The 12,072-nt window shown below is 62.8% G+C and overlaps 1 protein-coding gene across 4 annotated transcripts in view; it reads right to left on the bottom strand.

Moving 5' to 3' along the window:
- Positions 1 to 205: 205 nt before the first annotated feature.
- TOM1 (target of myb1 membrane trafficking protein) overlaps positions 206 to 12,072 on the bottom strand; it is a 37,960-nt gene continuing 26,093 nt past the window's right edge. The window contains exons 9-16 of one of the 4 annotated variants that reach the window (XM_028150124.2): positions 10,864 to 10,897; positions 10,463 to 10,556; positions 9,651 to 9,771; positions 5,511 to 5,586; positions 3,302 to 3,355; positions 2,046 to 2,105; positions 1,128 to 1,167; positions 206 to 1,048 (exon numbers count right to left, since the gene is read on the bottom strand). In XM_028150124.2, coding sequence (XP_028005925.1) covers positions 894 to 1,048; positions 1,128 to 1,167; positions 2,046 to 2,105; positions 3,302 to 3,355; positions 5,511 to 5,586; positions 9,651 to 9,771; positions 10,463 to 10,556; positions 10,864 to 10,897 — 634 coding nt within the window. In that variant the 3' untranslated portion in view covers positions 206 to 893. The remainder of the gene's footprint in view (positions 1,049 to 1,127; positions 1,168 to 2,045; positions 2,106 to 3,301; positions 3,356 to 5,510; positions 5,587 to 9,650; positions 9,772 to 10,462; positions 10,557 to 10,863; positions 10,898 to 12,072) is intronic. The other 3 variants (XM_028150125.2, XM_054719466.1, XM_008144694.3) reach the window with 3 other exon arrangements.

The following is a 12,072-nucleotide window of genomic DNA, read 5'->3' as shown; positions in this document are numbered from 1 at the left end:
AGAGCATGTAGAGCATATGTAGGAATGTCCTCAGAGGGACAGCAATGGGCCTCCCCGCAGGTCAAAGCGTGCTGAGCCTGTGTGAGGCGCGAGGGGCTGCTGGCTGCCAGTCCCTGGATGGCCCCCAGCCTAGTGCCCAAGTTGTCCCCCTCACTGGAGAGACCAAGAAGCCACTTCCCACTTGGCGACTCAACGCTGTCGCAGCTGGTTTTCTACCTTTAATTGGGGACGTAAAGGTACCTCTCCCAGTACAAGAGGATCAACCAACAGGTGGGGGCCCATGCCCGGCGGGCAGGAAGGGGAAGGGGAAGGGGAAGGGGAAAGGCAGTGGAGGAGACGGTGGGGCTGCAGGTGCGCCAGGCATGCCCCGAACCCTCCCCTGCAGCCAGGGCCGGGCGCTCTGCCCCACCAAGTGCAGCTTCGTACCTGGACGGCGAGCAGCTGGGCCACACCCCCCGCCCTCAACAGCTGGCCAGAGCCTCGGGCTCCACGCGGCAGGGCCAGGGAAGGGACCAGAGGCTGCAACAGAAGCTTCTGTTTCCAGCTTCCGGCCAGGCCTCGGCTGGCAGTGCGGGCTCCGGAGGGCTCCTCTGGGATGGGTCACCCAGGGCACGAGTCACCGGGGCAACCAAGCAGCCAGCCTGCTGTCCAGGCTTCCGGGTCTCAGCAGAGTCAGAGTGGTCGGCTGGGGTGGGGGGAGGCAGGAGTGGCCAGGATCCCAACGAGGAACTGCCCTGCTCGCCCAGTTCACCTGCTGCCTTCCCACTCCCCAAACCTGGCCCAGCCTCGAGGAGAGAAGGGGTAACACGCCACCCCAAGCAGCCTTGACACCGAGGGAGGGAGAGGCCCAGCCAGGGGTGGGAGCCGCGGCCGGGCGCAGGGTGCCAGCCTGCTCATAAGGCAAACAGCATGTCGTCGTCTTTCTCCTGGGTCTGCTTTCGAGGGGCGGCGCCGGGGCGGGGCCCTGGGGGTCCCTCAGCTGAGGGGCTGGAGAGGCTGGGCAACCGATCGGCCACTTTGGCCCGTTCTTCCAGGAACTTGTCAAATTCTAGAGAAAGAGAGAGAGGCTGGGGTGGGCTCCGAGGCCTGGCGGGGGACGTGGGTGGGCGGGCAGGGCCAGGGCCTACCTTCGCTGGTGACGCCCTTGGACTCCTCCGCATCGTTCCCCTGAGAAAGCAGGAGCAGAGTTAGCTGGGCGGGTGCGGGGCCGCGGGGCTGGGGGGGGCAGCGCTCTGGCTGCTGAACCAGCGATCCAGGCGCAGGCTGTGGGCCGAGGACCCGCCCTGCTCCTCAGCTGCTGGCCGAGGGGTCGCCTGGCCCCTCTGAGCCTGGGCGTTCTGCTCGGTGAAACCACAGGGTGGGGGAAGCTAAGACAGAATCCTACAGGCTGGGTACCAAGCACAGGGTACGGAGGCAGAGGGTCCTCAATGAACGCTACTCCCTTTCCTTCCGGAGTCCAGAGAGCCGGAGGGACTCAGCCCTACGGTGGGAGAGGCCGAGGCCAGGCACGCTCCGTCAGGGGCTGGGCCTGGGGAGCCTCTGCCAGACAGACAGATGGACTCTTCCTGACCCTGGGCAGAAACACGGTCTGGGCGGCGTGCAGAGGCGGCCGCTGGGCCTGTAAGTGCCAGGCACTTGGCTCGTGGCCCCCTTGGAGGCGATGCTGGGGAAGGACCTCACTGGGGAGACTGCATGGGCCCCCCCACCTCCTCCAGGACACGGCACCCCTCTCAGCTGCTATCAGTCTCCTGATCTGTGAAATGGGCTGAGTGTGGCAGGTGCAGAGCTCAGCGCTGTCCTGGCTCCTTGACTGCCCTCAGCCGGCACCCACGGGGACCTCACCGGGTCAGCGTGCTGGGGGAGGGGTGCAGTGCCAGGCCCTGCTCTAAAGGTGGGACACTGCCAGCTGCTGAGGGGTCCCACAGTAATGTTCCCCCCATCATCCCTAGGACCAGCCTCTTCCTCATGAGAAACCTGGGAGCCCCGTCAGGTGGGTGAGGAGCGGGCCGGAGCCTTTGCTTCTGGGCCGGGCAGCCCCGACTCACCACGTCAGTGGACAGCCACTTCTCGATGTCCTCCATGAGGCAGGCCTGGGTGACGGGGATCTGGAAGGGAGGAGGACGGTGAGGCAGGGAGGGCCAGGCAGCTGGGGGCAGTCACCCTCCCTGCCCCCTTCTGGGAGTCAAGATCCTGGCATCTCCCCCAAGATGGCTCCTGCCCAGCTGCCTGGGACCCACAATTCTGCCCACGATGCCAGGCTGTGGGCAAGGGGATGCAGGGCAGTGGGCTAAGCAGGGGCCAGGCAGGGCTCTGACAGCTGGGCCAGGCCAGGAGCAATGCACCTCCAGCTGCCACCCCGAGGGTGTGGGCGAGGCTCCAGGCGGCGGGGGGAGAGCTTCTGCAAGGCCCAGGGCTGGGCACAGGCTCGGGGCAGCTGGCGGAAGGCAGGGAGCCCAGGGAGGGCTCAGCCATCGGGTTGGGGTGGGGGCACGATTTGGGGAAGGGGCTGCCAGCTCATCTCCCTGCACGTTCACGGACCAAGTTCCTGGTGGAGTGACCGATGTGGAGGGAGGGAGGTGCCGAGATGCCCTGAAAAGGCCAGGCTGGGGGTGCAGGGGGGCTGGGGCTGCGCACGGGGACTTTTCACTCCGGGTCACAAGGCTCTGTGTGGACAGGGGCTGGCTGGGGCGCGCCTCCTTCTTGCAGGCTTCTCCAGCGGAAGCATCCGACTGAAGCTCCGGCAGACTTGGGACCAGAGCCTGGCTGTGGCTCGCCCGGAGAACGGTGGCTCTGGGCGGGCTACCTCACTGCTCAGCCTCAGAGATAACGCAGTGCCCACTGCCCAGCGCTGTGAGGACTGAGGGGGGCGGTGGGTGGGAGGAGCCTAGCCCCGTACCCAGCACAGAGCAGATGCTCAGGGTGCCCGCCACCAGTTAGCGCCTGGGGAAGAGGGAGCGTCTCTCTCCAGCCCAGCCAGTCCCGCCCCAGCTCTTCTCCAGCCTGAGGGCCCCATGGGGAGCAGGAAGCCCGAGCAGAGGCAGGAGGGCCTTCCCAGCAGCACCAGCGGCACCAGCAGCAGCAGTGCCCTCTCCCAGTAGCTCTCAGCTGCCGGAGGGGATGCCTGGGCGGCCAGAAGGGGCCCCAAGAGGCCGAGAAAGGAGTGGGGAGGGTGCAGGGCCACCCTGAGTGCTGGGCTGGGCCGGCAGGCCCCTCTCTCCTCTGGGTCTCAGGCTCCTGCTCCCTCTGGCAGCAGCACCGGCGGGAGCCCCGAGGGACAGCCCCAACTCTCGGGGGGCCTCACCATGCCTTGTCTCACCATCCAGTCCCCGAGGCTCTTCTCACTGCCGCCTCCCATCTGGTGAGAAAGGGTCACGCTGAGGGAGGCGGGAGGCCAGGGCAGGGCCACGGCGGCTGGCGGCCTGGTCCAACAGGGCGCTCCCTCGGGACGCAGAGCAGGCAGCCACCCGCTGGCTCTGATTCTGACGGGCGCCTCAGGCTTAGAAACACTGGTTATGGTCACCCCAGGCTTACTGGTGGCAACAGGAGGCTCCTGGGGCCCAGAGCAGACTGGTGGGCGAGGGAGACAGGAGTCCTGCCGCCCACCCTGGACAGACCCCACGGGGGCCTGGCACACACGCCATCTCCCAGGACGGTGAACCGGGGCCAGCCTGGCTGCCTCCGAGCGGGCACTGACTCCAGGCTGGATGTGGCTGCCTGGAACCGGTCTGATGGCCCATGGAGAGCCTGACCACAGCCAGATGGAGCACCGGGAGGAAAGCCCTGCCCTCGTCTGGTCAAGTGCCTCACACCGCTGGCTACCAGAGATGCACAAGCCTCACTGGTCGGTTTCGGGCCTCTCCTCCCGGGGTAGCCGCCAGGTGGTGAGGAGGGGAGGCCCGGGCTGCTGTGTGCCCGGGCAGGGACTGTCCCTGGGCTGCAGCTCCTGGGCTTGCAACAGGAAGGGGTGGCTGGGGTTGTGCTGCTGGGCGGTGGCGTCAGCCCCGGCCCACGAGGCCAGGTGGCCCAAGAGGAGGTGCTTTTGGCCGACTTCCAGAGGGTCCGGATTCATCCAGATTCTCGGAGCCAGAATGCCGGCCCTCGGACAAGGAAGGCTGAGCTCGGCAGCCCCCTGGGTTCTCGGCACCAACACTGGCTCGGGAGCCAGACGGACCGGAGGGGTGGACCCTGGGCAGCAGCACCAGAGATGAAATCCCTCTCCGTGTGCCAGGGCCACGGGAAGGGCGTTACAGCGGTCTCACTCGGCCTCTCTCTGGGACGGTTTCCGCTTTGTTGAAAGGGAGAACGCCCCTTAAGGGTCTGTGATGACCTGGTGAGGGGGATGTGGAGAGCTTCGCGCAGGGCCTGGCGCAGAGCGCAGGCTGGACAAACCATCGCCTACAAAGAGCTGTGACGGAGGCTCTGGGGCAGGAAGGCACACAGAAGCCCGGTCCCCGCTGGCCCTGCTTCAGTGCCCCGGTCTTGCCTGTTCTGACCTGGGAAAGACTCCTGAGATGCTGGGGGTCTCTGGGGTCAGCCAGGCTCCCCGTCCACCACACCCCACTGGGCTGAGCGCTTTCACAGCCTCCTCACTGCTCTTCCCCTTCCATGCGGGTCCTTCTATACCGGAAGCCGGATGAATGTTCCCTCTGCTCACACCTGCCCACCGCTTCCTCCTCACACAGAACGAAGCCCACTCTCCTCCTGGCTGCCCGGAGCCCTGCAGTCCCAGCTGCCGCTCAGGCTCTGCCTCCCTCCAGCCAGTCCCACCCCGGCCCCGCCTCAAGCCCCCAACCCTCTCCTCTGCCGGCCACGCCTCTGCTCCTGCCTCTCCACCCCGGGCCCTGCCATCTCCACCCACTTCCTGAGGAGCAACTCTGTCCACCTCCTGGGACACCAGACACACGTCACAGGTATGAGAAGTGTGCTTGGAGTTCTGGCTGAAGGGAGGGGTCGCCCACAGAGCTGCTCGGTGCTGGCCCCTGGTGGCCACTCCATGCACAGCCGGCAGGTAAATGGCACTACAGGGATGTCCATGATGGCTCGGGGTGGTAGGGTGGGAAGGCAGGCAGGGAGCTGGGAGGAAATGCCAGGTGGATGGCGGGAGGGGCGGGGCTGCCGCTGCAGCTCCAGTTCTGTTCTGCCCCCCTCTGTCCACACTCCTAGGAACAGGTCTCTAGAGAGGCTGAGGCAGAGGACTGACTGAGCTCAGTCTGGACCAAGCCCCTTAAATACACGCTCACACATCCTATTATCAGCCCTGTGGGTGCAGCTGTGAGCTCCGGTACAGAGGAAGGACGGAGGCCAGGAAGGTGGTCACCTGCCTGAGGACACAGCTGGGGGGCCGATGTGGGGGAGCCAGGTCTGAGTCTCTGCTCTAACTCTTCTCCCGTGTGAGCTGGGGTCTAAGCTTCCTCGGCTGTGACATGGGAATGGCCAAGAGGAGAACCAATGGGGAAAGGGTGGGGGCACGCCCTGGGGAAGCTCCCTGCCTTCCTCGGGCCTCTGCTCACCGCGCCGGTGCTCTGCTGCCGGGCGTCCAGGGCTCCAGCCAGGCCGTCCGTCGCTTGGGGGTCTTCATATTTTACCCTGAAACAGAGGCCACCATGGCCGTTAGTGCTGCCCTTGCTGTAGGGTGTCCCCGCGGATGTGATGATGGAGGGGGATGGGCGGGGATGAGCTGGAGGAGGGAGGGGGTGCTGCTGGCCCAAGACAGAACTAGATCGCCAATGGCCAACATCAGATTTGGCCAAACTCCAGGGAGGAAGGATCAGGGCCAATGACCCCATGCTCACGGAGAGCTCCTATTTCCAGATACTTTGTTTGAGCAGCTCCCATTGGATAATTTACAAACCGTGGTTCTGAGTAAGGCTGCATTTGAATGGGGAATGAAGCTCGCGGGTGGGCGGCTGGGTGAGGCGCCCTCTGGCGCTGGCTCACTGCACGACATCCCCAGCCCTCGGGTCTGGCAGCAGATAGAGGGTGATTCTAACCATCCTCTGGGGGTGCCAGCCAGCTGGGCACTGGTGGGGGGAGGAGGAAAGGGGAGGTGAGGAGCTGCGGAGGGACGGGGCGGAAGCCACAGCTCCCAGGCAGAGGGCAGGGAAGGGGGCGTCCGGTGTTTTTTTTTTTTTTTAAATATATATTTTTTATTGATTTTTTTACAGAGAGGAAGAGAGAGGGATAGAGAGTTAGAAACATCAATGAGAGAGAAACATCGATCAGCTGCCTCCTGCACACCCCCTACTGGGGATGTGCCCGCAACCAAGGTACATGCCCTTGACCGGAATCGAACCTGGGACCCTTGAGTCCGCAGGCCGACGCTCTATCCACTGAGCCAAACCGGTTTCGGCTGTCCGGTGGGTTTGAGGTGAAGTTTCAGGGGGAGCAAGAGGATAAACCAGAAGTGGGAGGAGGACCTGGGCTATGAGGGGGCCTGGTGTCTCCCCTGACTGCTGCAGAGGGATGGCATCGAGGGAGGCAGCCCTGACGCTTGGGAGAACCGATATGCTCGCTCTGAACCCCAGCAGAGAGGAGGTGAGACCCCAGAACCCCTGTTGCAAAGGGACATCCCTGCACAGGGCGGGCCGGGGGAGCACCCACCTCTGCTGAGGCCGGGCTGCACCAGCTCCAGGCTTTGGAAACTGGAGTTGTTACACTGAATGCCTGCCATGCCCATTCACCCTCCTGGGAATGGGGCAGGCTGGTACTTAAAGGGGCCTCTTGAATAAGCCCCCCAAATTCTCACACAGCCACTTTGGAGAGCACCGGGGTCCACTCCCCCCATAAGATGTGCAGTCCGCCAGGGGAGCCGGCCGTGAGCGAGCGCACACCCTGCTGCACGACTTGCGTTCCTGGCCAGCGGGCTGGGGCCCGACCATCTGCAGGGTCTCCCTGGGGCCAACCTGAGGGCGGGTGGTGGGCAGTGTGCTCTCGTCCTTCCGGAGAGCAGCTGAGTGGCCCTGGCTAAATCTGGGCAGTGAGCGCAGCGAGGAGGAAGCGGTGCCAAAGATTGCGCAAAGCCCTGGCCCAGGGAGGCCGCTCCCTCAGGCGCGGAGCAGTCACGCTGCCGTCCCTGTGCCCGAGCACACAGGTGCTGGTGGACAAGGCGGAATAGGGCACATCTGGCCCTGGAACAAACAGAAACCGATGCTTCCCTTCCCTCCAAGAACTGCATGTTCTCTCCTAATTACTACCCACCCCCCCATCTCTCTCTTCCTCTCACGCACACACCTGCACAGCCCTGAAGGCCGAGGCCCGGCCATCGCTAGGAGCCACGCCTGCAGCAGGGGAGGGCCCAGCACAGCCGCTGAAGGACAGTGTCACAGCCCAGACAGGGCCACAGACCTGGGCCAGGAGGGAGGGCTGCTCCTCAAATGGCCCCGGTTAAGGCTGCTGGCCAGAAGCTGGACATGAGCCCACTTAATGCAGCGACCCTTTGATACAGTTCCTCATGTTGTGGTGACCCCAACCATAAAATTATTTTCGTTGCTACTTCCTAACTGTAATTTTGCTACTGTTATGAGTTGTAATGTAAACATCTGTGTTTTCCGATGGTCTTAGGCTCTTCAGCAGCGGTTCTCAACCTGTGGGTCACCTAAGACCATCGGAAAACAGATATTTACATTATGATTCATAACAGTAGCAAAATTACAGTTAGGAAGTAGCAACGAAAATAATTTTGTGGTTGGGGGTCACCACAACATGAGGAACTGTATCAAAGGGTCGCGGCATTAGAAAGGTTGAGAGCCACTGACTCAGGGTGACGCAGTAGCACGGGGAGGAAGTGGACTGTATCCCCAGAACAATGATGTGGGAGAAGCTGAGGAAGGGCCCCCCTGCTTCCGGCAAAGCCTGGCTGAGGCACCCCTGACCTGGTGGCCCAGATGCCCCCTCGCTCTCCTTGGTGCCCCGAGTGGAAGGGCTGGTCAGGTGGAGAGGCCGGACTGTGCCAGCTGTGGTCGGGGCTGGAGCAGAAACAGAGAGGCTGCCAAGGAGCTGGCTTCCTGGTGAGTGGAGGCAGAGCTGGCACCAGATACCAGGGAGACCGGCCTGGGAGGGTCTGAGAGTCCCAGGGGACAGGGCAAGGTGAGGAGACCAAAGGCCAGTCAGGTGATCAGGGCTAAAGATGCAGCTGGAGCAGCAGGAAGGAGCCAGGCAGGAGGACAAAGGGCTGGGGAACGCGGAGCTGGGGCACATTCCTGCCCCTGCAGGGCACTGGCCCTGGCACTTTCTGCTGGGTGGAAGCCAATCCCGGGGCCCGCAGGACCCATGACGTGAGAAGGCACAGGATGCTGTTTCAGACCACCTGCCTTACCCCCTGCTCTCTCCTACCTCTGACTTTGCACATGCTGTTCCCATGGCCTGAAACGGCCATCTTGACCCTTGCCCTGACCCTGCTGTCCGGGTCGCACTGCCTGGTACACCCCTCCAGCACTCAGCACTGCACGGCAGGGGTCCGTATGCACATCTCTCCCCTCGAGATTGCAGGCCCTGGAGAGAATGTTCCGGTGTGCTTTTCTTTCTCTCCTAGGGCCTTGCTCCAGTAGCAGCAAACATCAGCCAGGCTGGCGAGCCGGGCCAGGTGCCAAGGGCTCTCTGGTGCGGCCAGTGTGCCACCTGCTGGGGCCTCGTGGGCGGGTCACCTCCTGGCTGTTAGGTCCCACCGGACTCATTAGCTTCCACCTGCACAGCAGCCTCACGTGCCCTAACTCCATGGCAACCATGAGCCGCTGGTCCCAGAGCCCTAGGTTTGGGACTGTAGACTCTGCCTGAATAAGGATGTGGCTCATGGCCCATCAGCCCTCCCTTTCCCAGAGATGGGTACGGCCAGTGGGCAGGCTGTGGCAATGGGCCCAGGCGGGCTACACCTGGATATGCCAGAGTGGAGAGGGTAGTTCTGGGTCCTTCAGAGGCCCATTGGCAGTTTCCAAAGACACCGGAATGACCACTAGGGAGCTGGTCCACTGGGACAGGTCCTTAATCCAGAGCTGTCCTTGGCTGTCTGTCTGGCCAGCCCCAGCCCAGACTCGGGGTCATGAGGGGCTGAGGACGAGCCTCAGCACACCGCTCTGACACGCTTACACGGAGTCCATCATGGGAAGCTGAGGCAAGTGCTGGTCACGTGCCCTAACTGCTGCGGGCACCTCCCTGGAAGTGGGCGGCCCTATGGAAGGGCAGACCCCAGCTCGGTGCAGAGTGGGCAGACCTGAGTGGGGTGTAGGACTGGAACGGCGGAAATGACTGACAAGCCCGAGGACTTATCAGGAGCCTCCCTGCCTGCTCCGGGGGCTTGGGGCACCGCGCACAGAAGAGGGGGAACCTGAGTCGCAGACACTGTCCTCACACCACAGACCCAGGCTCCCCACCGAGGAAGCCTCAGTTTCCTCATCTGATCAGATCTTATGAGATTCTGGCACGTAGCCGGTCAACCTACAGGCCAGCCTTCCCCATCCAGCTCTACCTGCCGCCTGGTGACAGGCTGTGAGCCACGTGGGCCTGACTTAGGGGAAGGAACTCTGCCACCCTGAAGGGGGACAGCAGGGGGCTGTGTGCTTTCCCACGGGGTGTGCCCACCACCAAGTGGGTCCAGGGACCCGGAGAGTCTCCTCTGATGGGGAGTGACCCAAACTGCAGGGGGGCCGGCCACTCACTCTTTCCGTTGGTCAGCCAGGGAGCTGCCCCGTGTTAGGGCAAACATGTCAAACTCGTCCTCCAGGCGGCCGGAGGTCTCCAGAGACTGCAGGCCAGCCCTCACGCTGCTGGAGCCCAGGTCTGCGGGGACAGAGAGGCACGTAAGACTCCGCCCGCTGCTCTCGCACGCGCCGTGGCCAAGCTGCTCCCTGCCGGGCCCAGGGCTGGTTCTGGGTGGGCAGCACGGAGGGGGTGCACATAGGGCAGGATGCATGAGCGGGGTGGCCACCTGCTGGCTGCGGGACCATGGGCATAGCCACCTCCTCACTTGGAGTGATTTCCTGGGCTTGGCATGAAGCAGTCAGTCAGTAATAGTAAAACCAATCACCGTGATATGTCAATGATTTGATGGCTAACGTGTGCCAGGAACCCACTCCAGCCTGGCACTGCTCTGAGCCTGGCCCATGCCCAAGCTCATTCAGTCCTCATCACCACCTGTGAGGAAGGGCCCATTCCTGCCCATCCCAGAGGAGGAAAGAGGGCACAGGACGTTCCAGTGACTTGCCCATGCTCACCCAGGAGATTCAGGCCATGGAGACCTCAGTGTCAAGGGCACCTCAGAACAGTGGTACTTCTGAGACCTGGGAGGGCTCAGCCATTGTGGGCTGTGAGGGAGAGTCCCACGTCTTGTCCCAGACGCTCAGCCTTGTGGCAAGGTTTAGCCTGGGACCCCGGTGGGGTGGGGTCTGGGCTAACACTCTGCTGTTGGGGCACCAGCTCCAACTGTAACACAGGATGGCACCCCCAGAACTGCAGGGGTGCCCGCACTTACTCATTCCTGCCAGCTGGGACGAGAGGCCGCCAGTGGCTGCTGGGTCAGCGCCCATGTCGATGAGGTCAGCTGCCGCCTCGGCCTCACTGGGGGCCTGGGGGGAAGGGAGACCCACCGTCAGGCCCCAGAAGCACTGGCCCGAGGAGCTGTCTCCCGCGCCCTGCAGCTGTGGCTTCTCCCCTTGGCCTCTAGCTCTGCTGCTCCCTCCGGAGGGTGGGCAGACCCTTGGGCACTAGCTGGTGGCAGAGCTTAAAGGGACAGTGACATAAAAAGCTAGAAGGGGACTTTTCTAGGAGCCTAGATAAGAAGGCGCATCCTGCACAGGATATGGGGTGGTGGTGAACACTGCCCTCCTTCTCCCTGTTAACCAGGGACGACCTGGTGAGAGCAAAGCCGTTTACCTTGGCGGTCTGGCCGGTTCGGAACCGCTCGAACCTATGAGACAGAAAGAGCGAGTCAGAGAGACAGGCTGAGAGGCGCCTCGGCACACCCAGGCAGAGCCCTTCATGTGCCGTGCCCCCCCCCCCCGCCCCCACCCCCCGCCGTTTTCCTCTAGTCTGTTCCTGCGGGCTCAGCATCAGCGCAGCGGTGAGTCTCGTTTGTCTGGGCAGACCCAGTGATGCCCGGTGTCCCCAGGGCACTATTAACTGTGCCTCTTTCACGTGCAGAAGTCACCCAATTTGGATTACCAACGACCTGGCCACTGCGGTCATGATCAGTATCAGACAAATGAACAGGAATAGGCTAGAGGAGAACATGGGATGCACGCAGCACATGGCAGAGGTGAGGACTTTTGTGGAAGCTGCTCAGTCATCTACTTGTGTATCTGTGTGTGCCAGGGCCTGCGGTGGTGTGCGAAAGACACACGTCCTCGCACTGCCCCGAGCCACTGGCCACCCTCAGATAGGCCTGGCGGTGGGCGAACGGGGTTAAGAAGACCTGGGTCTGGGGTCTGTTCGAGTCCTGGCCCTGCCCCTTGTTAACGGCGTGACCATGGGTACATTACATCACTTCTGAACTTGCCTCCTTGTCTGTTAAAAAGGGGGTGAGAGTGGAACCTGCCTCCAGATGTGAGGATCAAGCAGACACAGCGTGAGTGTTGTGAACGGAAAGTACCACCAGGCAAATGCCAGGCCTGCTCTTTCCCCATTTCCCGTGATCCTGGTGGGACGGCCGTAAGGGGCCCTCCTCTCCCCCAACCAGTGGGCACAGCAAAGCTGAGCCAGTTTCTCTCAGGGACCTGAATGACACAAGGTGAGGAGCATCTGGACCCACTTACTGATGGTGACACCTGGGGACATGGTCTAGGACAGCGGTCACCAACTGGTGGTCCGCGAGGTCCGAAAGGTTGGCGACCTCTGGTCTAGGAGGTTCTGCCCAGAGACCCCTGAGCCGCCCTAGGATCTGTCTGTCCCTCCTGCTCTGTTGGGAGGCCTCGCTCTTCACTCTCCTTTGGACTCTACAAGCTATGCATTTAATAGAGGCTATTCATCCAATCAACTCCTTTTCTAAGTCAGCCGGAAACGCTGTGTGTACTTGCAGTCAAAGAGCCCTAATTAAGTCCAGTAAGTGGTCCGAGGTCCCAGAGCCAGGCAACGGTGGAGTGAGCA

Source organism: Eptesicus fuscus, chromosome 7 (assembly GCF_027574615.1).
Source record: "Eptesicus fuscus isolate TK198812 chromosome 7, DD_ASM_mEF_20220401, whole genome shotgun sequence".
NCBI classification, from domain to species: Eukaryota; Metazoa; Chordata; class Mammalia; order Chiroptera; family Vespertilionidae; genus Eptesicus; species Eptesicus fuscus.
Note: the sequence above shows the minus strand (reverse complement) of the source record. Positions and strands in the feature narration are given on the sequence as shown.